Genomic DNA, 20,152 nt, shown 5'->3' with positions numbered 1-20,152 from the left:
ACCACATTTTCTGTGTGCCAGGCCCTTGTGTAACTAACTTCGTTCAGATCTGCTTTTCCATTCTCTGTTTTGTCCCCATTTTTCTCTCCTCTCTGGTTATTTTGTTGCACTTTGCACCTGCCGGCTCCTCATTGCTTCCTTTTTATTGTTTGAGAAACCACCTAGAACTGAAATTTAACTGAGCACAGCTTTTCTTTTTCTGATCTTTCCCCCTTCTCCTCCCTGTGTCTCTCACCAGGCAATCCAAGCAGCCAAAAATCCAAAGCGATCACAGGATTTTTTCCTCCTGTTTGTTTTATTTTTTCTTTTTTTTGACTCCCATTTTTTCCCATATGTTGGGCCATCCACTACAAAAAGCCTCACCATGAAGAGGCTCCATGTGATCAGCAGGTTTTTTTACAAATAAAAAAAAAAAAAAAAATGAAAGCAGGGAATGAAATGGAATTTTGTGTGTGAGAATTTGGGATGCTGGGGGTAATTCCAGAGAATTATTTCTGGGATAAATGAGTTCTGCACTGAGGGGTTGATGATGCTCCTGCCAGCGTTCCAGGCTTGGTTTCTGTGATCACCAGGATATTTTCCCCCCTCTCTCTGTCTCTCTCTCCAGGGCTTTGGAGCTGCCTGGCAGTGAGGAATTGCCAAGAATTGAATTCTCCGGGATCGTGGGAGGACGATGGGGCTGCTGCACGGCCGGGACGCGGCGGGGCCGAGGAGAGGATGTGTGAGCTGCACCCCGTGAGTGCTGAGCCCCCAGAGCCTGGAGGGGCTGGGAAAGGAGCCACAGTTCACTGGGGAGCTTCTGTCAAACCAATCTTTTATCAAGCCTTAGGATTTTAGCTTTTTATACATTTATAATCCTGTATAAATATGTGGCCGAGGAGAGGATGTGTGAGCTGCACCCCATGAGTAACCTGGGGGTGTGACCCCTCCTTGTGCCCCAGAGCCTTGGAGGGGCTGGGAAAGGAGCCACAGTTCACTGGGGAGCTTCTGTCAAACCAATGCCTTCAGATTTTAGCTTTTTATACATTTCTAATCCTGTAATTCTTCAATGTATAACTCTAAACTCCGTGGTTGAGGAGAGGATGTGTGAGCTGCACCCCATGCAGCTGGGGATCTGACCCCTCCTTCTGCCCCAGAGCCTTGGAGGGACTGGGAAAGGATCCACAGTTCATTGGGGAGCTTCTGTCAAACCAATGCCTTCAGATTTTAGCTTTTTACACATTTATAATCCTGTAATTCTTCAGTGTATAACTCTAAACTCCGTGGTTGAGGAGAGGATGTGTGAGCTGCACCCCGAGAGTGCTGAGCCCCCAGAGCCCGGAGGGGCTGGGAAAGGAGCCACAGTTCACTGGGGAGCTTCTGTCAAACCAATCTTTTATCAAGCCTTAGGATTTTAGATCTTCGTCCATTTATAATCCTGTAATTCTTCAGTGTATAACTCTAAATTCCATATCCAGAGTCAGCTGCTGCTTTCCCATTTTTACAAAACAATTCCTCTCCAGGCCTGGGAATCAACAACACCTCAGTGCCTCAGGCCTTGAGAGGTGAGAACAAAACTGAGTTGGGGGAGCAAACGATGAAGTCACTTGGGGTCAGTGACTTCATCATGTGAAGCTGTAATTGAAAGATTAAGATGAAAATGTGGGGTGTCCTGTGCAAGGCCAGGACTCAAATCTGATGATCCTTTTGGCCCCCTTCCAATTGGGATATCCCATAACCCTACAAGGATATTTCAAATCCACATTGCAGCTCTAAAACCCTTTCCCTTACGGTTTTTTGCCCCCGAGATTGGAGCAGTGACTCCTCCTGTGCAACATGGGTGGATGCAAATGTGGGGAATTTAGGGTGTGCTGTGAGGGCCAAGAATCAGATTTGATGGTTCTAACCCTTCCAATGACCCATCAACAAGATTTCAAATCTGTATCCCAGCTCTTTTCCTTGTTTTATCCCCCCAAGGTTGGAGCAGCGACTCCTCCTGTGAGACGTGGATCGATGCAAATGTGGGGAATTTGGGATGTCCTGTGCAGGGCCAGGAGTCAAATTTGATGATCTTAACCCTAACCCTATCCCCTCCCTTCCAATGGCCCTACAAGGGGATTTCCAATGCAGGTCACAGCTCTAAAACCCTTTCCCTTGTGTTTTATCCCCCCAAGGTCGGAGCAGAGACTCCTCCTGTGAGACATGGATCGATGCAAATGTGGGGAATTTGGAATATCATGTGCAGGAGTTAAATTTGATGATCCCAACCCTTCCAATGACCCTACAAGGGGATTTCCAATGCATATCAACAGCTCTAAAACCCTTTCCCTTGTGTTTTATCCCCCCAAGGTCGGAGCAGCGACTCCTCCTGTGAGAGATGGATCGATGCAAATGTGGGAAATGTGAGGTGTGCTGTGCAGGGCCAGGAGCCAGATTTGATGATCCTAACCCTTCCAGTGACCCTACAAGGAGATCTCAAATCCATGTTACAGCTCTAAAACCCTTTTCCTTGTGGTTTTTTGCCCCCAAGGTTGGATCAGCAGCACGTCCTGTGCGACATAGACAGATGCAAATGTGGGGAATTTGGAATATCATGTGCAGGAGTTAAATTTGATGATCCCAACCCTTCCAGTGACCCTACAAGGAGATTTCCAATGCATGTCAACAGCTCTAAAACCCTTTCCCTTGTGTTTTATCCCCCCAAGGTCGGAGCAGTGACTCCTCCTGTGAGACATGGACAGGAGACATGCAAATGTGGGGAATTTGGTGTGTCTTGTGCAGGAAATGTAGGGAATTTGGAATGTCCTGTGCCATACTAGGAGTCAGATTTGATGATCCTAACCCTTCCAATGACCCTACAAGGAGATCTCAAATGTTTGTCACAACTCTAAAACCCTTTCCTGTGTCGGAGCAGTGACTCCTCCTGTGAGACATGGATCGATGCAAATGTGGGGAATTTGGAATATCATGTGCAGGAGTTAAATTTGATGATCCCAACCCTTCCAATGACCCTACAAGGAGATTTCCAATGCATGTCAACAGCTCTAAAACCCTTTCCCTTTTGTTTTCCCCCGCAAGGTCGGAGCAGCGACTCCTCCTGTGAGACATGGATCGATGCAAACATGTGGGGCGGCTACGACTCGCCCAGGACCACTCGATCCTGAACCCCCAGAAGTGGCAGTGCGTGGACTGCCACACCACCGAGTCCCTCTGGGCCTGCCTCAAGTGCTCCCACGTGGCGTGCGGGCGCTACATCGAGGAGCACGCCCTGAGGCACTTCCAGGAGAGCCGGCACCCCTTGGCCATGGAGGTGCACGAGCTCTACGTCTTCTGTTACCTCTGCCAGGATTATGTCCTCAACGACAACCCCGAGGGTGACCTGAAGCTGCTGAGGAGCTCGCTGTCGGCCATCAAGGGCCAGAGGAGCGGGAGGACGCTGCGCTCCATGGCGCTGGCCGAGGATGCCTGGAGGAGGAGGAGCCCTCAGGGCCAGTCCCAGATGCTGACGGCGCTGTGGCACCGGCGCCAGGCCCTGCTGGCGAGGGCTCTGCGCACCTGGTTCCACAGGAGCTCCCGGGGACAGCTGAAACTGAAGGAGAAGAAGCAGATGGAGGAGCTGGAGAGGAAGAAGGAGGCGGCTCGGCAGCGGCGGCGCGAGATGAAGAGGCAGCTCCTGGAGGAGCTGGCCAGCACTCCCCCCAGGAAGAGCGCCAGGCTGCTGTCCCACGTGCACAGGGAGAGCTTGATCCCAAGGAAATTCAGGGAGGTGGCCACAGCTTCCCCTACCTCAAGGCAGACATTGAAGCAGTTCTACTCCATCCGCAGGCAGCCCCTGATGACGCCCGGGGTGACGGGGCTGAGGAACCTGGGCAACACTTGCTACATGAACTCCATCCTGCAGGTGCTCAGCCACCTCCAGAAGTTCAGAGAATGTTTCTTGACTCTTGATCTCTGTGAAACAGAAGAACTTTTAGCTAAAACTGTGAACGGGAGGGCCAGGATGCCGGGCAGGCTGGCAAACGGAGCTGCTGCCAACGAGCCGGGGAAGCCTGACAAGGTTCAGAGCTCCCCGGGCGCCTTGAACGGGGGCTCCTCCATCAGCCGCAGCCTGGAGCTGATCCAGCCCAAGGAGCCCAGCTCCAAGCACATCTCCCTGTGCCACGAGCTGCACACCCTGTTCAGGGTGATGTGGTCTGGCAAGTGGGCCCTGGTGTCGCCCTTTGCCATGCTGCACTCCGTGTGGAGCCTGATCCCCGCCTTCCGCGGCTACGACCAGCAGGACGCGCAGGAGTTCCTGTGCGAGCTCCTGGACAAGGTGCAGCAGGAGCTCGAGTCCGAGGGCAGCAGGCGCAGGATCCTCATCCCCTTCTCGCAGAGGAAGCTCACCAAGCAGGTCCTCAAGGTGGTCAACACCATCTTCCACGGGCAGTTGCTCAGCCAGGTATGGAGTTGCTTTTCCACAGGGATCACTCGGAGCTGTTCGCACCAAGGAGCTCTGCACGTTGAGGATCCCACTGAGGAGTCTCTTAGGAGTTCCCGATTCCTGAGGGGAAAAATCCCTTGAATTGCCGCCATTTCCATCCTTGGAAATGCACAAATTCCATTTCCATCCTTGGATATGCACAGATTTAGCACAAATTCACTTCAGTTGTGCCACTACTGGATGAGACCTGCACAAGCACAGAAGTCCTGCCCCTGCTTTTAGGGTTGGAGTGTGTTTAGTCCTGAGGTTTTAGGCAAAGGCTCTGCACGTTGAGGATCCCATTTAGGAGTCTCTTAGGATTTCCCAATTCCTGAGGAAAAAATCCCTTGAATTGCCACCATTTCCACCCTTGGAAATGCACAAATTTAGCACAAATTCATTTCAGTTGTGCCACTTCTGGATGAGACCTGCTCAAGCACAGAAGTCCTGAGCCCCTGGTTTTAGGGTTTAAATGTGTTTAGTCCTGAGGTTTTAGGCTTTGAATGTGTTTTTAAGGTACCTTTGCATTTTTTATGCCCCCTTTCCTTGTGGTTTTTTGCCTCCCAAAGTTGGAGCAGTGACACCTCCTGTGAGACATGGCTGAATGCAAATGTGGGGAATTTGGGGTGTCCTGTGCAGGGCCAGGAGTCAGATCTGATGATCCTAACCCTTCCAATCAAACCCCCTTCCAATGATCCTACAATGAGATTTCAAATCCATGTCACAGCTCTAAAATCTTTTTCCTTGTGGTTTTTTCCCTCCAAAGTTGGAGCAGCAGCACCTCCTGTGGGACATGGGTAGATGGAAATGTGAGGAATTTGGGGTGTCCTGTGCAGGACTAGCAGTCAGATTTGATGACCCTTTTGGCCACCTTCCAATTGGGGATATCCTATGACCCTATAAAAACATTTCAAATGGATGTCACAGCTCTAAAATATTTTTCTTTGTGTTTTTTTACCCCCCAAGGCTGGAGCAGTGACGCCTCCTGTGAGCCACGGGTGGATGCAAATGTGGGGAATTTGGGATATCCTGTGCAGGGCCAGGAGTCAGATTTGATGATTTTAACCCTTCCAATGACCCTACAATGAGATTTCAAATCCATGTTACAGCACTAAAACCCTTTTCCTTTGTTTTTTGCCTCCCATGGTCGAAGCAGTGACACCTGTGAGCCATGGGTGGATGCAAATGTGAGGAATTTGGGATATCCTGTGCAGGGCCAGGAATCAGATTTGATGATTTTAACCCTTCCAATGACCCTACAAGGAGATTTCAAATCCATGTTACAGCACTAAAACCCTTTTCCTTGTGTTTTTTTTTACTTCCCATGGTCGAAGCAGTGACACCTGTGAGCCATGGGTGGATGCAGATGTGGGGGATTTGGGGTGTCCTGTGCAGGGCCAGAAGTCAGATTTGATGATCCTAACCCCTCCAATGACCCTACAATGAGATTTCAAATCCATGTTACAGCACTAAAACCCTTTTCCTTGTGTTTTGTTTTTACTTCCCATGGTCGAAGCAGTGACACCTGTGAGCCGTGGGTGGATGCAGATGTGGGGGATTTGGGGTGTCCTGTGCACGGCCAGGAGCCACATTTGATGACCCTTTTGTCCTTCCAGTTGATGAAAACCCAAAATCCCAAAGCTGTGAGCATTCCCTGCGTTTCAGTTCCACCCCACAGCCAGCCGTGTGTCCCTGTTGTCCCTGTGTCCCTGTCCCAGGTCACCTGCAGGACGTGCAACTACAAATCCAACACGGTGGAGCCCTTCTGGGACCTGTCCCTGGAGTTCCCCGAGCGCTACCACGCCCTGGAGAAGGGGATCCTGCCCGAGCCCCAGGCCGAGTGCCTGCTCACCGAGATGCTGGCCAAGTTCACCGAGAGCGAGGCCCTGGAGGGGAGGATCTACGCCTGTGACCAGTGCAACAGTGAGTGCCACCCGTGCCACCAGCCTGGCACTGTGCCCAGTGCAACAGTGAGTGCCACCCGTGCCACCAGCCTGGCACTGTGCCCAGTGAGTGCCACCAGGCCTGGCGCTGTGACCAGTGCAACAGTGAGTGCCACCCGTGCCACCAGCCTGGCACTGTGCCCAGTGCAACAGTGAGTGCCACCCGTGCCACCAGGCCTGGCGCTGTGACCAGTGCAACAGTGCCACCAGGCCTGGCACTGTGACCAGTGCCACAGTGAGTGCCCAGGCCTGGCACTGTGACCATTTCAACAGTGCCACCAGGCCTGGCACTGACCAGTGCAACAGTGAGTGCCACCAGGCCTGGCACTGTGCCCAGTGAGTGCCACCAGGCCTGGCACTGTGACCAGTGCAACAGTGAGTGCCACCCGTGCCACCAGGCCTGGCACTGTGCCCAGTGCAACAGTGAGTGCCACCAGGCCTGGCACTGTGCCCAGTGAGTGCCACCAGGCCTGGCACTGACCAGTGTAACAGTGCCACCAGGCCTGACGCTGTGACCAGTGCCACAGTGAGTGCCACCAGGCCAGGCACTGACCAGTACAACAGTGAGTGCCACCAGGCCTGGCACTGTGACCAGTGAGTGCCACCAGGCCTGGCACTGACCAGTGCAACAGTGAGTGCCACCAGGCCCTGGCACTGTGCCCTGCCAGGGACGCCCCTGCAGGGCTGGCAGAGCGTGGATGTGCTGGCAAACAGAGCCTGGCATAAATCCTGAGCCACAGACTGGGAGGGTCCGGCCTCGGCGTAACTCAGGTTTGCTTTGATTCTTTGGGAGGAAAAATAAATTAAATTTATTAATTAATTTGTTTATTATTAATTTATACTTTGGAATTAAAATGGCTGAGGGGTTCTGAGTGGCTTTTGAGGAATTCTAAATGGCTCGGGAATTCTACTTTTAAGGAATTTTGAACGGCTCTTAAGGAATTCAAAATGGTTTTAAAGGAATTCTGAATGGCTTTTGAGGAATTCTAAATGGCTGAGGAATTCTACTTTTCAGGAATTCTGAATGATTTTTAAGGAATTCTGAATGGCTTTTGAGGGATTCTAAATGGCTCAGGAATTCTAGATCACTAAGAGATTTTAAATGGCTTTTAAGGAATTCTGAGTGGCTTTTAAGGAATTCTGAATCACTGAGATTTTAAATGGCTTTTAAGGAATTCTGAATGACTTTACAAATTGTAAATGACTTTTAAGGAATTCTGAGTGGCTTTTGAGGAATTCTTAATGACTTCTAAGGAATTCTAAATTATTTTTAAGGAATTCTGAGTGGCTTTTGAGGGATTCTAAATGGGTCAGGAATTCTAGACCACTAAGAGGTTTTAAAATGACTTTTAAGGAATTCTGAATAACTTTTAAGAAATTCTGAATGGCTTTTAAGGAATTCTCAGTGGCTTTTGAGGAATTCTAAATGGCTCAGGAATTCTACTTTTTAGGAATTCTGAATGGCTTTTAGGGAATTCTAAATTATTTTTAAGGAATTCTGAGTGGCTTTTTAGGAATTCTGAGTGGCTTTAAGGAATTATAAATGGGTCAGAAATTCTAGCTCACTAAGAGATTTTAAATGGCTTAAGGAATTCTGAACTACTTTAAGGAACTCTAAATTATTTTTAAGGAATTCTGAATGGCTTTTAAGGAATTCTGAATGGCTTTTGAGGAATTATGAGTGGCTTTTGAGGAATTCTAAATGGGTCAGGAATTCTACTTTAAGACATTCTGAATGGCTTTTAAGGAATTCTTAATAACTTTTAAGGGATTCCAAATGATTTTTAAGGAATTCTGAATGGCTTTTGGGGGATTGTAAATGGGTCGGGAATTCTAGCTCACTAAGAGATTTTAAATGACTTTTAAGGAATTCTGAATTACTTTTAAGGAATTCTAAATGATTTTTAAGGAATTCTGAGTGGCTTTTGAGGAATTCTGAATGGCTGAGGAATTCTAGCTCACTGAGATTTTAAATTGCTTTTAAGGAATTCTGAATTATTTTAAAGGAATTCTGAATGACTTTAAGGATTTCTGAATTATTTTTAAGGAATTCTAAATGATTTTTTGGGAATTCTGAATGATTTGTAAGGAATTCTGATTGGCTTTAAAGGAATTCTAAATGGCCGGGGAATTCTACTTTTGAGGAATTCTGAATGGCTGAGGAATTTTCTCTTTGGGGAATTAATTAATCCTGACAATCTTTGCTTTTGGGGGGGTTTTGGGGTTTGTTTTTTGGCAGGCAAACGGCGAAAATCTTCTCCCAAACCTCTTGTTCTGAGTGAAGCTAAGAAGCAGTTGCTGATCTACAGACTACCTCAGGTCCTCCGGCTGCACCTTAAACGCTTCAGGTGAGGAAATTTTGGGGGAAAAATGACCAAAAATTTGCCTTTAAGTACCCTCAATTCCTGCTAAAATCAGCTGTGTAACTTCTGAGCTGTCACATTTGTGAAACCCCCTTGTGTTGCCTCTTTGCAGGGGTTTTTTCTTCTGTCACAATTTAATATTTTGTGCATTTAACTCTTAATTTTTTTGGGTTTTAATGGAGCTTGCAGGCAGCTTGGAAGGAGAGGTCAGTAAGCTGAGTGGAAGGTGGGAGATTGAGAGAACTCAATGCCAATATTGGTGTTTACCTGGGGAGCAGAAAGCAGGAAAAGCTGAAAATATGAGGAAAAGTCTCTGCAGTGGTTAGGGTGGGTGTAGGAGGGTTTTATGGGTAGCACTGAGGGGTTTGAAGGTGGTCAGAGGAGAAATCTGGCTCAAAAATACCCAACCTAAAATAAAAACTATCAGTGGCAGGGGGAGACCCCACCTAAAATAAAAATTATCAATGGCAAAGGGAGATTTTGGGGTGAAACCTCTGGATTTGGTGACACTGAGCACCGTGAACGTGGGATTTGTGTGTTTGGGCCATTCCTGCAGGGGATTTTGGGGTGAAACCTCTGGATTTGGTGACACTGAGCAGCCCTGAGTGTGGGATTTGTGTATGAGGGGGATTTTGGGGTGAAACTCAGGACTGAGCACCTTGAATGTGGAGTTTGTGTGTTTGGGGGGTTCCTGGACGAGATTTTGGTTCAAACCCCCAGATTTGGTTCTGCTGAGCACTCTGAGTGTGGGATTTGTGTATGTGAGGCATTCCTGCAGGTGATTTTGGGGTGAAACTCCCAGATTTGTTTCTGCTGAGCACCCTGAGCATGGGATTTGTGTGTTTGGTGGGTTTTTGCAGAGGATTTTGGGGTGAAACCCCCAGATTTGGTTCTGCTGAGCACCCTGAGTGTGGGATTTGTGTATGAGGGGGATTTTGGGGTGAAACTCAGAACTGAGCAGCCCTGAGTGTGGGATTTGTGTGTGGAGGGGTTCCTGCAGGGAATTTTGGTTCAAACCCCCAGATTTGGTTCTGCTGAGCACCCTGAGTGTGGGATTTGTGTTTGGGGGGATTTTGGGGTGAAACTCAGGGCTGAGCACCCTGAGTGTGAGATTTGTGTGTCTGGGGCATTCCTTCAGAAGATTTTGGTTCAAAACTCCCAGATTTGGTTCTGCTGAGCACCCTGAATATGGAATTTGTTTGTTTGAGGGGTTCCTGTAGAGGATTTTAGTTCAAACCCCCAGATTTGGTTCTGCTGAGCACCCTGAGTATAGGATTTGTGTGTTTGGGGCATTCTTGCAGGGAATTTTGGTTCAAACCCCCCAGATTTAGTTCTGCTGAGCACCCTGAGCACAGAATTTGTGTTTGGTGGGTTTTTGTTGGGAATTTTGGTTCAACCCCCCCAGATTTAGTTCTGCTGAGCACCCTGAGTGTGGGATGTGTGTTTGGTGGGTTTTTATTGGGAGTTTTGGTTCAAATCCCCAGATTTGGTTCTGCTGGGCGCCCTGAGTTCACACTTTGTGCGTTTGGTGAATTTTTGCGGAGGATTTGGGGCGAAACCACCAGATTTGGCTCTGCTGAGCCCCCTGAGCACAGAACTTGTGTTTGGTGAATTTTTGCAGGGAATTTTTGTTCAAACCCCCCAGATTTGGCTCTGCTGAGCCCCCTGAGCACAGAACTTGTGTTTGGTGAATTTTTGCAGGGAATTTTGGTTCAACCCCCCCAGATTTGGTTCTGCCGAGCCCCCTGAGCACAGAACTTGTGTTTGGTGAATTTTTGCAGGGAATTTTGGTTGAAACCCCCCCAGATTTGGTTCTGCTGAGCACCCTGAGTGTGGGATTTGTGTGTTTGGGGCATTCTTGCAGGGAATTTTGTTCAAACCCCCCAGATTTGGTTCTGCTGAGCACCCTGAGTTCATGCTTTGTGCGTTTGGTGAATTTTTGCAGAGGATTTGGGGCGAAACCCCCAGATTTGGCTCTGCTGAGCCCCCTGAGCACCGAACTTGTGTTTGGTGAATTTTTGCAGGGAATTTTTGTTCAAACCCCCCAGATTTGGCTCTGCTGAGCCCCCTGAGCACAGAACTTGTGTTTGGTGAATTTTTGCAGGGAATTTTGGTTCAACCCCCCCAGATTTAGTTCTGCTGAGCACCCTGAGCACAGAATTTGTGTATTTGGTGAATTTTTGCAGGGAATTTTGGTTCAACCCCTCCAGATTTGGCTCTGCCGAGCCTCCTGAGCACAGAACTTGTGTTTGGTGAATTTTTGCAGGAAATTTTGGTTGAAACCCCCCCAGATTTGGTTCTGCTGAGCACCCTGAGTGTGGGATTTGTGTTTGGTGGGTTTTTATTGGGAGTTTTGATTCAACCCCCCCAGATTGGTTCTGCTGAGCACCCTGAGCATGGGATTTGTGTGTTTGGGGCATTCTTGCAGGGAATTTTGTTCAAACCCCCCAGATTTGGTTCTGCTGAGCCCCCTGAGCACAGAACTTGTGTTTGGTGAATTTTTGCAGGGAATTTTTGTTCAAACCCCCCAGATTTGGCTCTGCTGAGCCCCCTGAGCACAGAACTTGTGTTTGGTGAATTTTTGCAGGGAATTTTTGTTCAAACCCCCCAGATTTGGCTCTGCTGAGCCCCCTGAGCACAGAACTTGTGTTTGGTGAATTTTTGCAGGGAATTTTGGTTCAACCCCCCCAGATTTAGTTCTGCTGAGCCCCCTGAGCACAGAACTTGTGTTTGGTGAATTTTTGCAGGGAATTTTGGTTCAACCCCTCCAGATTTGGCTCTGCTGAGCCCCCTGAGCACAGAACTTGTGTTTGGTGAATTTTTGCAGGGAATTTTGGTTCAACCCCTCCAGATTTGGCTCTGCCGAGCCCCCTGAGCACAGAACTTGTGTTTGGTGAATTTTTGCAGGGAATTTTGGTTCAACCCCCCCAGATTTGGCTCTGCCGAGCCCCCTGAGCCCGGGCTTTGTGTTTGCAGGTGGTCTGAGCGCAATCACCGCGAGAAGATCGGGGTCCACGTGCTCTTTGAGCAGGTATTAAACATGGAACCTTACTGCTGCAGGGACTCCCCGGCCTCCCCGGGCACAGCTGGCTGTGTCTATGACCTGGCAGCTGTGGTGATGCATCACGGCAAGGGCTTTGGCTCAGGACACTACACAGCCTATTGCTACAACACGGAGGGAGGTGCGTGAGCTGGCCCGGCCAAATCCCCCCAAACCTCTCCCCTCCTCCCTTTCCTTGCATTTTCCCTCCCTTGGAATCCTCCCCCCAAAATTCCACTTCCTTGGGGTCCACTCCTTGCCCTTCAGTAGTTTGTTTTTCCCTGTGTGTTCTTATTTTTTTTAATATTTTTTTTAAGCATTTATTTTTGCGCTTTTTTTTTATTTTAATTTTTTTTTTTTGTTTTTTGGTTTTTCCCCCCCCCCTGGGAATGGTGGGAATTCTTCATTCTGCCAAAGCTGCTGCAGCTGGGTTTGCTCAGGATCCTGGGGGTTCAGGACATGAACAGAACGGGTTTGGAGGGTGGAAAAAACAGGAACTATTCATGAGCAACACCCGCGGCTGCACCAGGACAGGCTCTGCCTCCCCGGGCCACAAATTGGGAATTTTTGGCTGCCAAATTCAGCTTTTGGGCTGATGAAATCGTGATTTGAAATTTGCAAAATTATATTTAAAAAATTGTGTTTAAAATTATGTATTTCTAAATTACATTAAAAATTCTATTTTAAAATTCGATTTAAAAATTCTATTTTTCGATACCTAATTGAGCTTTTGGGCTGATGAAATCGTGATTTGAAATTTGTAAAATTATATTTTAAAAATTGTATTTGAAATTATGTATTTCTAAATTACATTAAAAATTCTATTTTAAAATTCTATTTAAAAATTCTGGTTTTGGCTGCCTAATTCAGCTTTTGGGCTGATGAAATCGTGATTTGATATTTGTAAAATTATATTTTAAAATTTGTATTTAAAATTATGTCTTTTTAAATTACATTAAAAATTCTATTTAAAAATTCTATTTAAAAATTCTATTTTTGGCTGCCTAATTCAGCTTTTGCGCTGATGAAATCATGATTTGATATTTCTAAAGAACCCCAAAAATTTATATTTTAAAAAGTCTGTTTAAAATTATATATTTTTAAATTATAATATAAACTATATTTTTAAAATTCTATTTCAAACTTCTATTTTTGGCTGCCTAATTGAGCTTTTGGGCTGATTAAATCATGATTTGATATTTCTAAAGCACCCCAAAAAATTATATTTTAAAAATTGTATTAAAAACTATATTTTTATAAATTCTATTAAAAAATTCTATTCTAAATTCTATTAAAAAATTCTATTCTATTCTATTTATGGCTAATTGAGCTTTTGGGCTGATGAAATCATGATTTGATATTTGTAAAGAACGCCAAAAATTATATATTTTAAATTATATATTTTTATATTATATTAAAAACTACATTTTAAAATTATATTTTAAACTATACTTTAAAATTATGTTAAAATTTTTGCTTAATTTATATTTAAATATTTAAATAGTATAACATTTATAATATATTATATTTATATAATACTATAATACTATGTAATGTATTATAGTGTATATATATTTTGTAATATATATATATTGTAATATATATTATATATATTGTAATGTATTATAGTGTATATATATATAATGTATATTACACTATATAAATAAATATATATATAGTGTAATATATATATATAGTGTAATATAAATATATATATAGTGTAATATATATATATAGTGTAATATAAATATATATAGTGTAATATATATATATTACACTATATATATACACTATATATAGTGTAATATACATTAATAATGTATATTAATGTATTTAAGCAATTGTATTAAATTTATATTTATATTAAAATAATGCTTATTAAAAATGTAATTAAAATGATATTAAAATGATATTAAAATTGTGTTAAAAATGAAAGTAAAGCCATTTTCCAGCTTACAGGAAAAGCCAGAGGTGCCTTTTCTCCTGTGGGTGTTTCCTGTGAGCAGCTCCAAGATTAAAAGGGCTCCAGCCTCAGCTCAAAAGGATTTTTTCCCTGATTTTTTCCCTTTTTTGCAGGATTTTTTCCCTGATTTTTTCCCTTTTTTGCAGGCTTTTGGGTGCACTGCAATGACTCCAGGCTGAATGTATGCAGTGTGGAGGAGGTGTGCCAGACCCAGGCCTACATCCTCTTCTACACTCAGAGAACGCTGCAGGACAGAGCAGGAATGCCACAACAACCACTCCAAACTCAGGTGTTTGCCACCCAGAGCCAGTGACAAGGACACACAAGTGACATTGCCACCAGGGGAAACGCTCCCGGCTGCTTTGGGGACTTCTGGGGTTCGACTTGCCCTGATTTGGGGGGAACTGCAGGGATGGGGTCAGGGCAGGGATGGGAACGGGGCAGGGATGGGGTCAGGGATGGGATTGGGGCAGGGATGGGGTCAGGATAGGAATGGGATGGGGCAGGGATGGGATCGGGGATGGGATCGGGGATGGGATTGGGGCAGGGATGGGAACGGGGCAGGGATGGGATGGGGCAGGGATGGGATCGGGGATGGGATTGGGGCAGGGATGGGAACGGGGCAGGAATGGGATGGGGCAGGGATGGGATGGGGCAGGGATGGGGTCAGAGCACAGGGCAGAAATGGGATCATGGCAGGAATTGGGGTCAGGGCAGGAATGGGATCAGGGCACGGATGGGATAATCAGGAATCAGGGCAGGAATGGGATGGGGCAGGGATAGGAACAGGGCAGGGACGGGATCAGAGCTGGAATGGGGTCAGGGCAGGGATGGGATAATCAGGAATGGGATCAGGAATCAGGGCAGGAATGGGATGGGGCAGGGATGGGATCAGTCAGGAATGGGATCAGAGCACAGGGCAGGAATGGGATCATGGCAGGAATTGGGGTCAGGGCAGGAATGGGATCGGGGCAGGGATGGGATTGGGGCAGGGATGGGATCAATCAGGAATGGGATCACAGCTGGAATGGGGTCAGGGCAGGAATGGGATCAGGGATCAGGGCAGGAATGGGATGGGGCAGGAATGGGATCAGGGCAGGGATGGGATCAGGGCACAGAGCTGGAGTGGGATCACAGCTGGAATGGGGTCAGGACAGGAGTGGGATCAGGGCAGGAGTGGGATGGGGCAAGAATGGGATCAGGGCAGGGATAGGATTGGGGCAGGAATGGGTTTAGGGATGGGATCAGGGATCAGAAGAGGGATGGGATCAAACAGGAGTGGGATCACAGCAGGAATGGGGTCAGGGCAGGAGTGGGATCAGAGCAGGAATGGGATCACAGAGGAGAGCAGGAATGGGAGAGCAGGGATAGGATCAGAGCACAGCCTGGAGTTCCATCCCAGGCTGGATTTCAGCTCCTTCCCAGGCTGGATTTTCCCTGATTTCCATCCCAGGCTGGATTTTCCCTGGATTTCCATCCCAGGCTGGATTTCAGTTCCATCCCAGGCTGGATTTTCCCTGGATTTCCATCCCAGGCTGGATTTTCCCTGATTTCCATCCCAGGCTGGATTTCCTGGCAGCAGCAGCTGCTGGTTTCCAGGGCTGGGCTCGTCCCTGTCTCTCTCTCGGGTGTGAAACAGAAATCATGTTTTTATGATTTTTTTTGTTGTTGTTGTTATTTTGTAAATCTTTACTCTTTTTACACCTTGTTTTTTTGTAAGCTGAAATTTCTTATTAAGGAAAAAAAAAAAAAAAAAAAAAGAAAGAAAAAACAAAGAGAGAAAAAAAGAAAGAAATTCCAGTGGGTTGTGTTGTTATTCCATAAAATTTAATAAACCTCTGGGGGGTACAGGAGGCAATTCCATGAACATCCTCGAGGAATGAATGGGAAACCAAATCTTCCTCTCAGCATTGAACCTTTTGTCCTTGTCACTGCTCCAGGCAGGACAGGGGGGACCAGAGCAGCTCCAAAGGGACCAGAGCAGCTCCAGGTGAGACCAGAGCAGCTCCAGGTGGGATCAGAGAAGCTCCAAAGGGATTTTAGCAGCTCCAAGGCAATCTCAGAAGCTCCAGGTGGGATGAGAACAACTCCAAAGGGATTTGAGCAGCTGCAGGTGGCATCTGAGCAGCTCCACAGCTCCAGTCCTGGTGGGATGGTGAGCTCTGCTCCCAGCAGCTCCAGCTCCTTCCTGGGACGGGAGTCAGCACCGTCAGGGGAGCTGATTCTGCTCTAAAATCTGGTAAAAAAGGGTTCTGTGGGGTTTGGGGTGGGCTCACCCCTGGTTTGTGTCACCTCAGTGGTGACAGTGCTGTCCTGGGGGTGCAGGATGAGTTTGGGGGGTTTGTTCAGCCTTGGGGGGCTGCAGCTCCAAAGCCTGGTGAGCAGGGACAGCAGCCAGGGCAGGGCTGGATTTGGGATATTTGAGGGTGGATTTTGGGAAAGGTTCCTCCCCCCCAGAGGGTTTGGGGCACTGCCCAGGCTCCCCAGGGAATGGGAACAACCCTGAGGCTGCCAGCGCTCCCCAGGGTGGGATTTTGGGCTCTCAGGGGCGCCCAGGTGGGATTTTGGCATCTCGGGGACACCCAGGTGGGATCCTGGGGTGCCTGAGCAGGGCAGGGGTTGGATTCGATCCCTGCGGGTCCCTCCCAGCTCAGGATGTTCCCGGTCCCGCCCCTCGGTGCCTCCCCCGCGCTGACCGGAGCTACGGCACGGGCTGCGGCGCCATCAGGTCGATGTCGGTGAGGTTCCGGGCCACCCAGACCCCGGCGGCAAAGAGCCCCAGGTTCAGCAGCAGGTTCCTGCAATCACAGAGCCCCAGGAGCGCTGAGCTCGGGAAAGATTTTGGGAAAGTTCATCCGAACCCAGGCTGTGCCCGATCCCCACCCTGAGCACTCAGTGCCACCTCCAGGGATGGGCGCTCCAAACCCCCCTGGGCAGCCCCTTCCAGCCCTTTCCATGAGGAAATTCCTGCTCATGTCCAACCTGAGCCTCCCCAGCCCAGCCTGAGGCCGTTCCCTCTCCTCCTGTCCCTGTTCCCTGGGATAAGATCCCAAATCCCCCCCGGCTGTGCCCTCCTGGCAGGAGTTGTGCAGAGCCAGGAATTCCCCCTGAGCCTCCTTTGCTCCAGGCTGAGCCCCTGCCCAGCTCCCTCAGGACTCCCCAAACCCTTCCCAGCTCCCTCAGGACTCTCCATTCCCTGCCCAGATCCCTCAGACCCTTCCCAGCTCCCTCAGGATTCTCTAAACCTTTTCCAGATTTCTCCAAACCCTTCTCAGCTCCCTCAGGACTCTCCAGGCCCCTCCAGCTCCGCTCCCTTCCCCGGACTCGCTCCGGCCCCAAAATGTCCTCCCTGAGGCGAGGAGCCCGAACTGGACGGAGGGACAATCCCTGCCCTGCTCCTGATCCAGGCCGGGGCGGACACCGGGCTCCCGATCCCGACCCGGACCCCTGCTCCGGGCCCGGCCTCCATCCCGGCGCCATCCGTGCCCCGGTCCCGCTGCCGGTGCCGACCTGCGGAAGTCGTTGCGGTCGGTGGCGAAGCGGAAGGCGCTGCGCAGCCAGGTGCGGATGCCCCGCGGCGGGGCCGCCACCGCCCCGGCCGCTCCCGCCGCTCCCGCTCCGGCCGCCGCCACCGCCGCCATTGCTGCCGCGCGCGCGCCCCGTGCACGGCGTCACCGGCGCGGCGTGACGTCACCGCCGGCGCGCGGGGCGCTGCGTGAGGGCAGCGGCGGGAACGGGATCGGGATCGGGGATTGGGAACGGGATTGGGATCGGGGAGCGGGAGCGGGATTGGGAGCGGGATTGGGATTGGGATGGAGAGCGGGATCTGGGATTGGGAGCGGGATTGGGATTGGGATGGAGAGCGGGATCTGGGATTGGGATCGGGAGCGGGATTGGGAATGGGATCGGGGATCGAGATTGGGAACGGGAGCAGGATCAAGGATTGGGAGCGGGGATTGGGATTGGGAGCAGGATCGGGAACGGAAGCAGGATCAGGGATTGGGATCGGGAATTGGGAGCGGGATCATGATTGGGACTGGGAGCGGGATTGGGATCGGAAACAAGAGCGGGAACGGGACCGGGATAGGGATTGGGATCGGGCTGGGATCGGGACCAGCACCAGGACCGGGATTGGGACTGGCACTGGGATCAGGATCAGGAGCGGCACTGGGATTGGGACTGAAATCGGCATCGGGATTGGGACCGGGATCGAGAGCGGAACCGGGATTGGGATCAGGACTGTTATAGGTTAGTTGCGGTGGGGAATTAATCACCGACTAATAAGTCCAAATAAAATGAAATTTATTAATTGATACAGCAAGCGATAATAGGCAGAGTCAGCGCCCCGGGCGCGCTGGGTGACAGGAGAGTCCCCGCTCTAACACTGCCGCACTCTTCTGATATTTCGTGGAGTTCTTATACAGTCCTGCTTCTGGGTTGATGTGTAGTACTCTGCGTATTCTTCTTTTGTGTCTAGGTGGTCATAGTCCACACCCCGGAGGTCTGAAGATGAAGATTGGTATTTTCCTTTGTCTGATTCCTGGAATTTTAGGCTCAATCTGCTGAGTTCCTGGAATCTTAGGTTTACTGAGCGGATAAACTGTTACTGTGCTATCAATCATAGCAAGCCCATCACCCATATTAACAGTTTACTAAACACATAAACAAATGTTTGTGAAACCCATTGTCTTTGGTTTCACCTTCCTTATCCTTTTAAGCCTGGAAATTTACTTAAGCAAACAAATTGAGGTGGTGCAACTTTGTCAGTTTTGATGAACAAACTTAAAGTTTCAACCCATTACAGAGCCCAGGGGAGAGGCTCGGGTGGAGCCCCAAAGCCAAGAGCTGCACGATTTGGGGTGCTCGGTGTGCCACGGTGGCAATGAGGGTCCTGAAGGGCCCTCGGTGGGGTGAGCACTGTGGTTAGAGTGAGGTGATGCCGAATTTTGCCCCAAAAGGCGAGAATAACTGCCTAAGAGACTCAGCTTAAGTCTAATAAGCAGGAGGTGTTTTATTGCGACGCGTCGGAGAAATCACAAAATGGATTTCTGAGTTTCCCGTAACAAAGGCAGGCCTTTTATACAGTTTTGGATATAGGATTACATCAGATCATATACATAATAATATCTTTGCATGAATATTCATATGGGGCGTGGTGTAGGCGGAGCGTGGGCGGGGACACCTCTTTTGAGGATCATCTTGGTGGTCGTTCGGGTTGCCTTCATCATGGGCTGGGGTCTCCTGATGAGTCTTCCTCCTTGAACCTTTGAACCTCTTTCCTAATCTGGGCAATTCCCGGTGTACTTGGCTTGGTCCCCATGGCTTGGCAAGGCTCTTAGGGTCAGTTTGACATTGTTGGCTCTGAACATGCTCAGCCCATCAGTTCCCCCATCCCTATCTCTCTTTCCTGTCACTGTGTTCCATGCTTTAGCCGATTTATTGCTCTATGTGTTTCCTAAATGCTATGCTTTCTTCAAATGCCTCACATTCTATGTTTTAACTCATTATTTCTTGAAGGCTATCTGTTTTGGGGCTTCAGAGGTTTATTATAATTTTTATTATAGAATGCTTTTAACAATAAAAGTAACTTATTCTTGCACAGAATTTCTGGAATTAGCAGAGTTTTCCTGTTATTCCCATTTCCCTCCTGCTCCTCTTTGGGGACACCCAGGTGACCAAGCCAGGCCTGGATCCGTGGGGACATCCTGCCACACTGTCCATCCATCCATCCATCCATCCATCCATCCATCCATCCATCCATCCATCCATCCATCCATCCATCCAATCCTGCAGCCTCGTCTGTCCCTGCTGCTGGATCCTCCCCCCAGATCCCACAAACTGATCCACCCAAATTGATTTATGGCAATTAGTGACCCTCATTAAGGGGCCAGCTGGAGATCCAGGCGTTATCCCCCTGGCAGGAGCAGCCAGATCCCCTGGGCTGCCCCAGCCCCACACCCTGTTTGGGGTTTTGGAAGGGTTTAGCCCAATTCTAATGAGCATGGATGAAGGCCTTTGAACCTATCCTTTGTTCACAATTAACCTTTTTAAGTCTTAAGTTGATTTAGGAGCATTTGAATTAAAGCTTTAAAGATGTTGCTTTTTGACAGGAACTTTCTGCTTGTGGCTGAGTTCTGCAATAATAACTTTTTGAAGCATAATTTTAGAATATTGCTTGTATCCTTGAAACTACAGCTTTAGAATATATAAAAAGGAAACGTGCTTATCTCACACCTTAATAAAGCAGTGATAAGCAGCTTGAGAAAGGAAGATGAACATCACCTCAAGGATTTGTAGTTTTGACCACGGGAAGCTGGACATCACTGCTATGAGATTTATAGTCCTTGCAATCAAAAGGTGGACCCACATCTGGAATCTGGACCTCACCAGATGGGATTCTTC

General features: G+C 48.4%; 2 protein-coding genes across 3 annotated transcripts; one reads left to right on the top strand and one right to left on the bottom strand.

Moving 5' to 3' along the window:
* The first annotated feature begins 715 nt into the window (after positions 1 to 715).
* On the top strand, positions 716 to 14,121 carry USP49 (ubiquitin specific peptidase 49). Its single transcript, XM_059488030.1, has 6 exons — positions 716 to 735; positions 3,058 to 4,420; positions 6,160 to 6,364; positions 8,624 to 8,732; positions 11,724 to 11,929; positions 13,897 to 14,121. The coding sequence occupies exons 2-6, from the start codon at positions 3,086 to 3,088 to the stop codon at positions 14,061 to 14,063; spliced, it is 2,022 nt and encodes a 673-aa protein (XP_059344013.1). The 5' UTR covers positions 716 to 735; positions 3,058 to 3,085; the 3' UTR covers positions 14,064 to 14,121.
* A 1,434-nt stretch (positions 14,122 to 15,555) lies between these two features.
* TOMM6 (translocase of outer mitochondrial membrane 6) lies at positions 15,556 to 17,413 on the bottom strand. 2 transcript variants are annotated; one of them, XM_059487965.1, is made up of 3 exons: positions 17,261 to 17,413; positions 16,447 to 16,548; positions 15,556 to 15,986 (listed from the first exon to the last, which is right to left on the bottom strand). In XM_059487965.1, the coding sequence occupies exons 1-2, from the start codon at positions 17,389 to 17,391 to the stop codon at positions 16,452 to 16,454; spliced, it is 228 nt and encodes a 75-aa protein (XP_059343948.1). In that variant the 5' UTR covers positions 17,392 to 17,413; the 3' UTR covers positions 15,556 to 15,986; positions 16,447 to 16,451. The 2 variants fall into 2 exon arrangements, with proteins under 2 accessions (XP_059343948.1, XP_059343946.1); XM_059487963.1 differs by having other exon boundaries at positions 15,556 to 15,938.
* Positions 17,414 to 20,152: the final 2,739 nt, after the last annotated feature.

This window comes from Ammospiza nelsoni, chromosome 23, assembly GCF_027579445.1.
Source record: "Ammospiza nelsoni isolate bAmmNel1 chromosome 23, bAmmNel1.pri, whole genome shotgun sequence".
NCBI lineage: Eukaryota > Metazoa > Chordata > Aves > Passeriformes > Passerellidae > Ammospiza > Ammospiza nelsoni.
This window is presented reverse-complemented; position numbering and strand designations above follow the sequence as displayed.

Excerpts from the sequence above, each read along its gene's own strand:
- USP49 (XM_059488030.1), top strand. The coding sequence starts at position 3,086 with ATGGATCGATGCAAACATGTGGGGCGGCTACGACTCGCCCAGGACCAC. Across the intron at positions 4,421-6,159 it reads ACGGGCAGTTGCTCAGCCAG|GTCACCTGCAGGACGTGCAA; the intron begins GTATGGAGTTGC and ends TCCCTGTCCCAG. Across the intron at positions 6,365-8,623 it reads CGCCTGTGACCAGTGCAACA|GCAAACGGCGAAAATCTTCT; the intron begins GTGAGTGCCACC and ends GTTTTTTGGCAG.
- TOMM6 (XM_059487965.1), bottom strand. The coding sequence starts at position 17,391 with ATGGCGGCGGTGGCGGCGGCCGGAGCGGGAGCGGCGGGAGCGGCCGGG. Across the intron at positions 16,549-17,260 it reads GACCGCAACGACTTCCGCAG|GAACCTGCTGCTGAACCTGG; the intron begins GTCGGCACCGGC and ends CTGTGATTGCAG.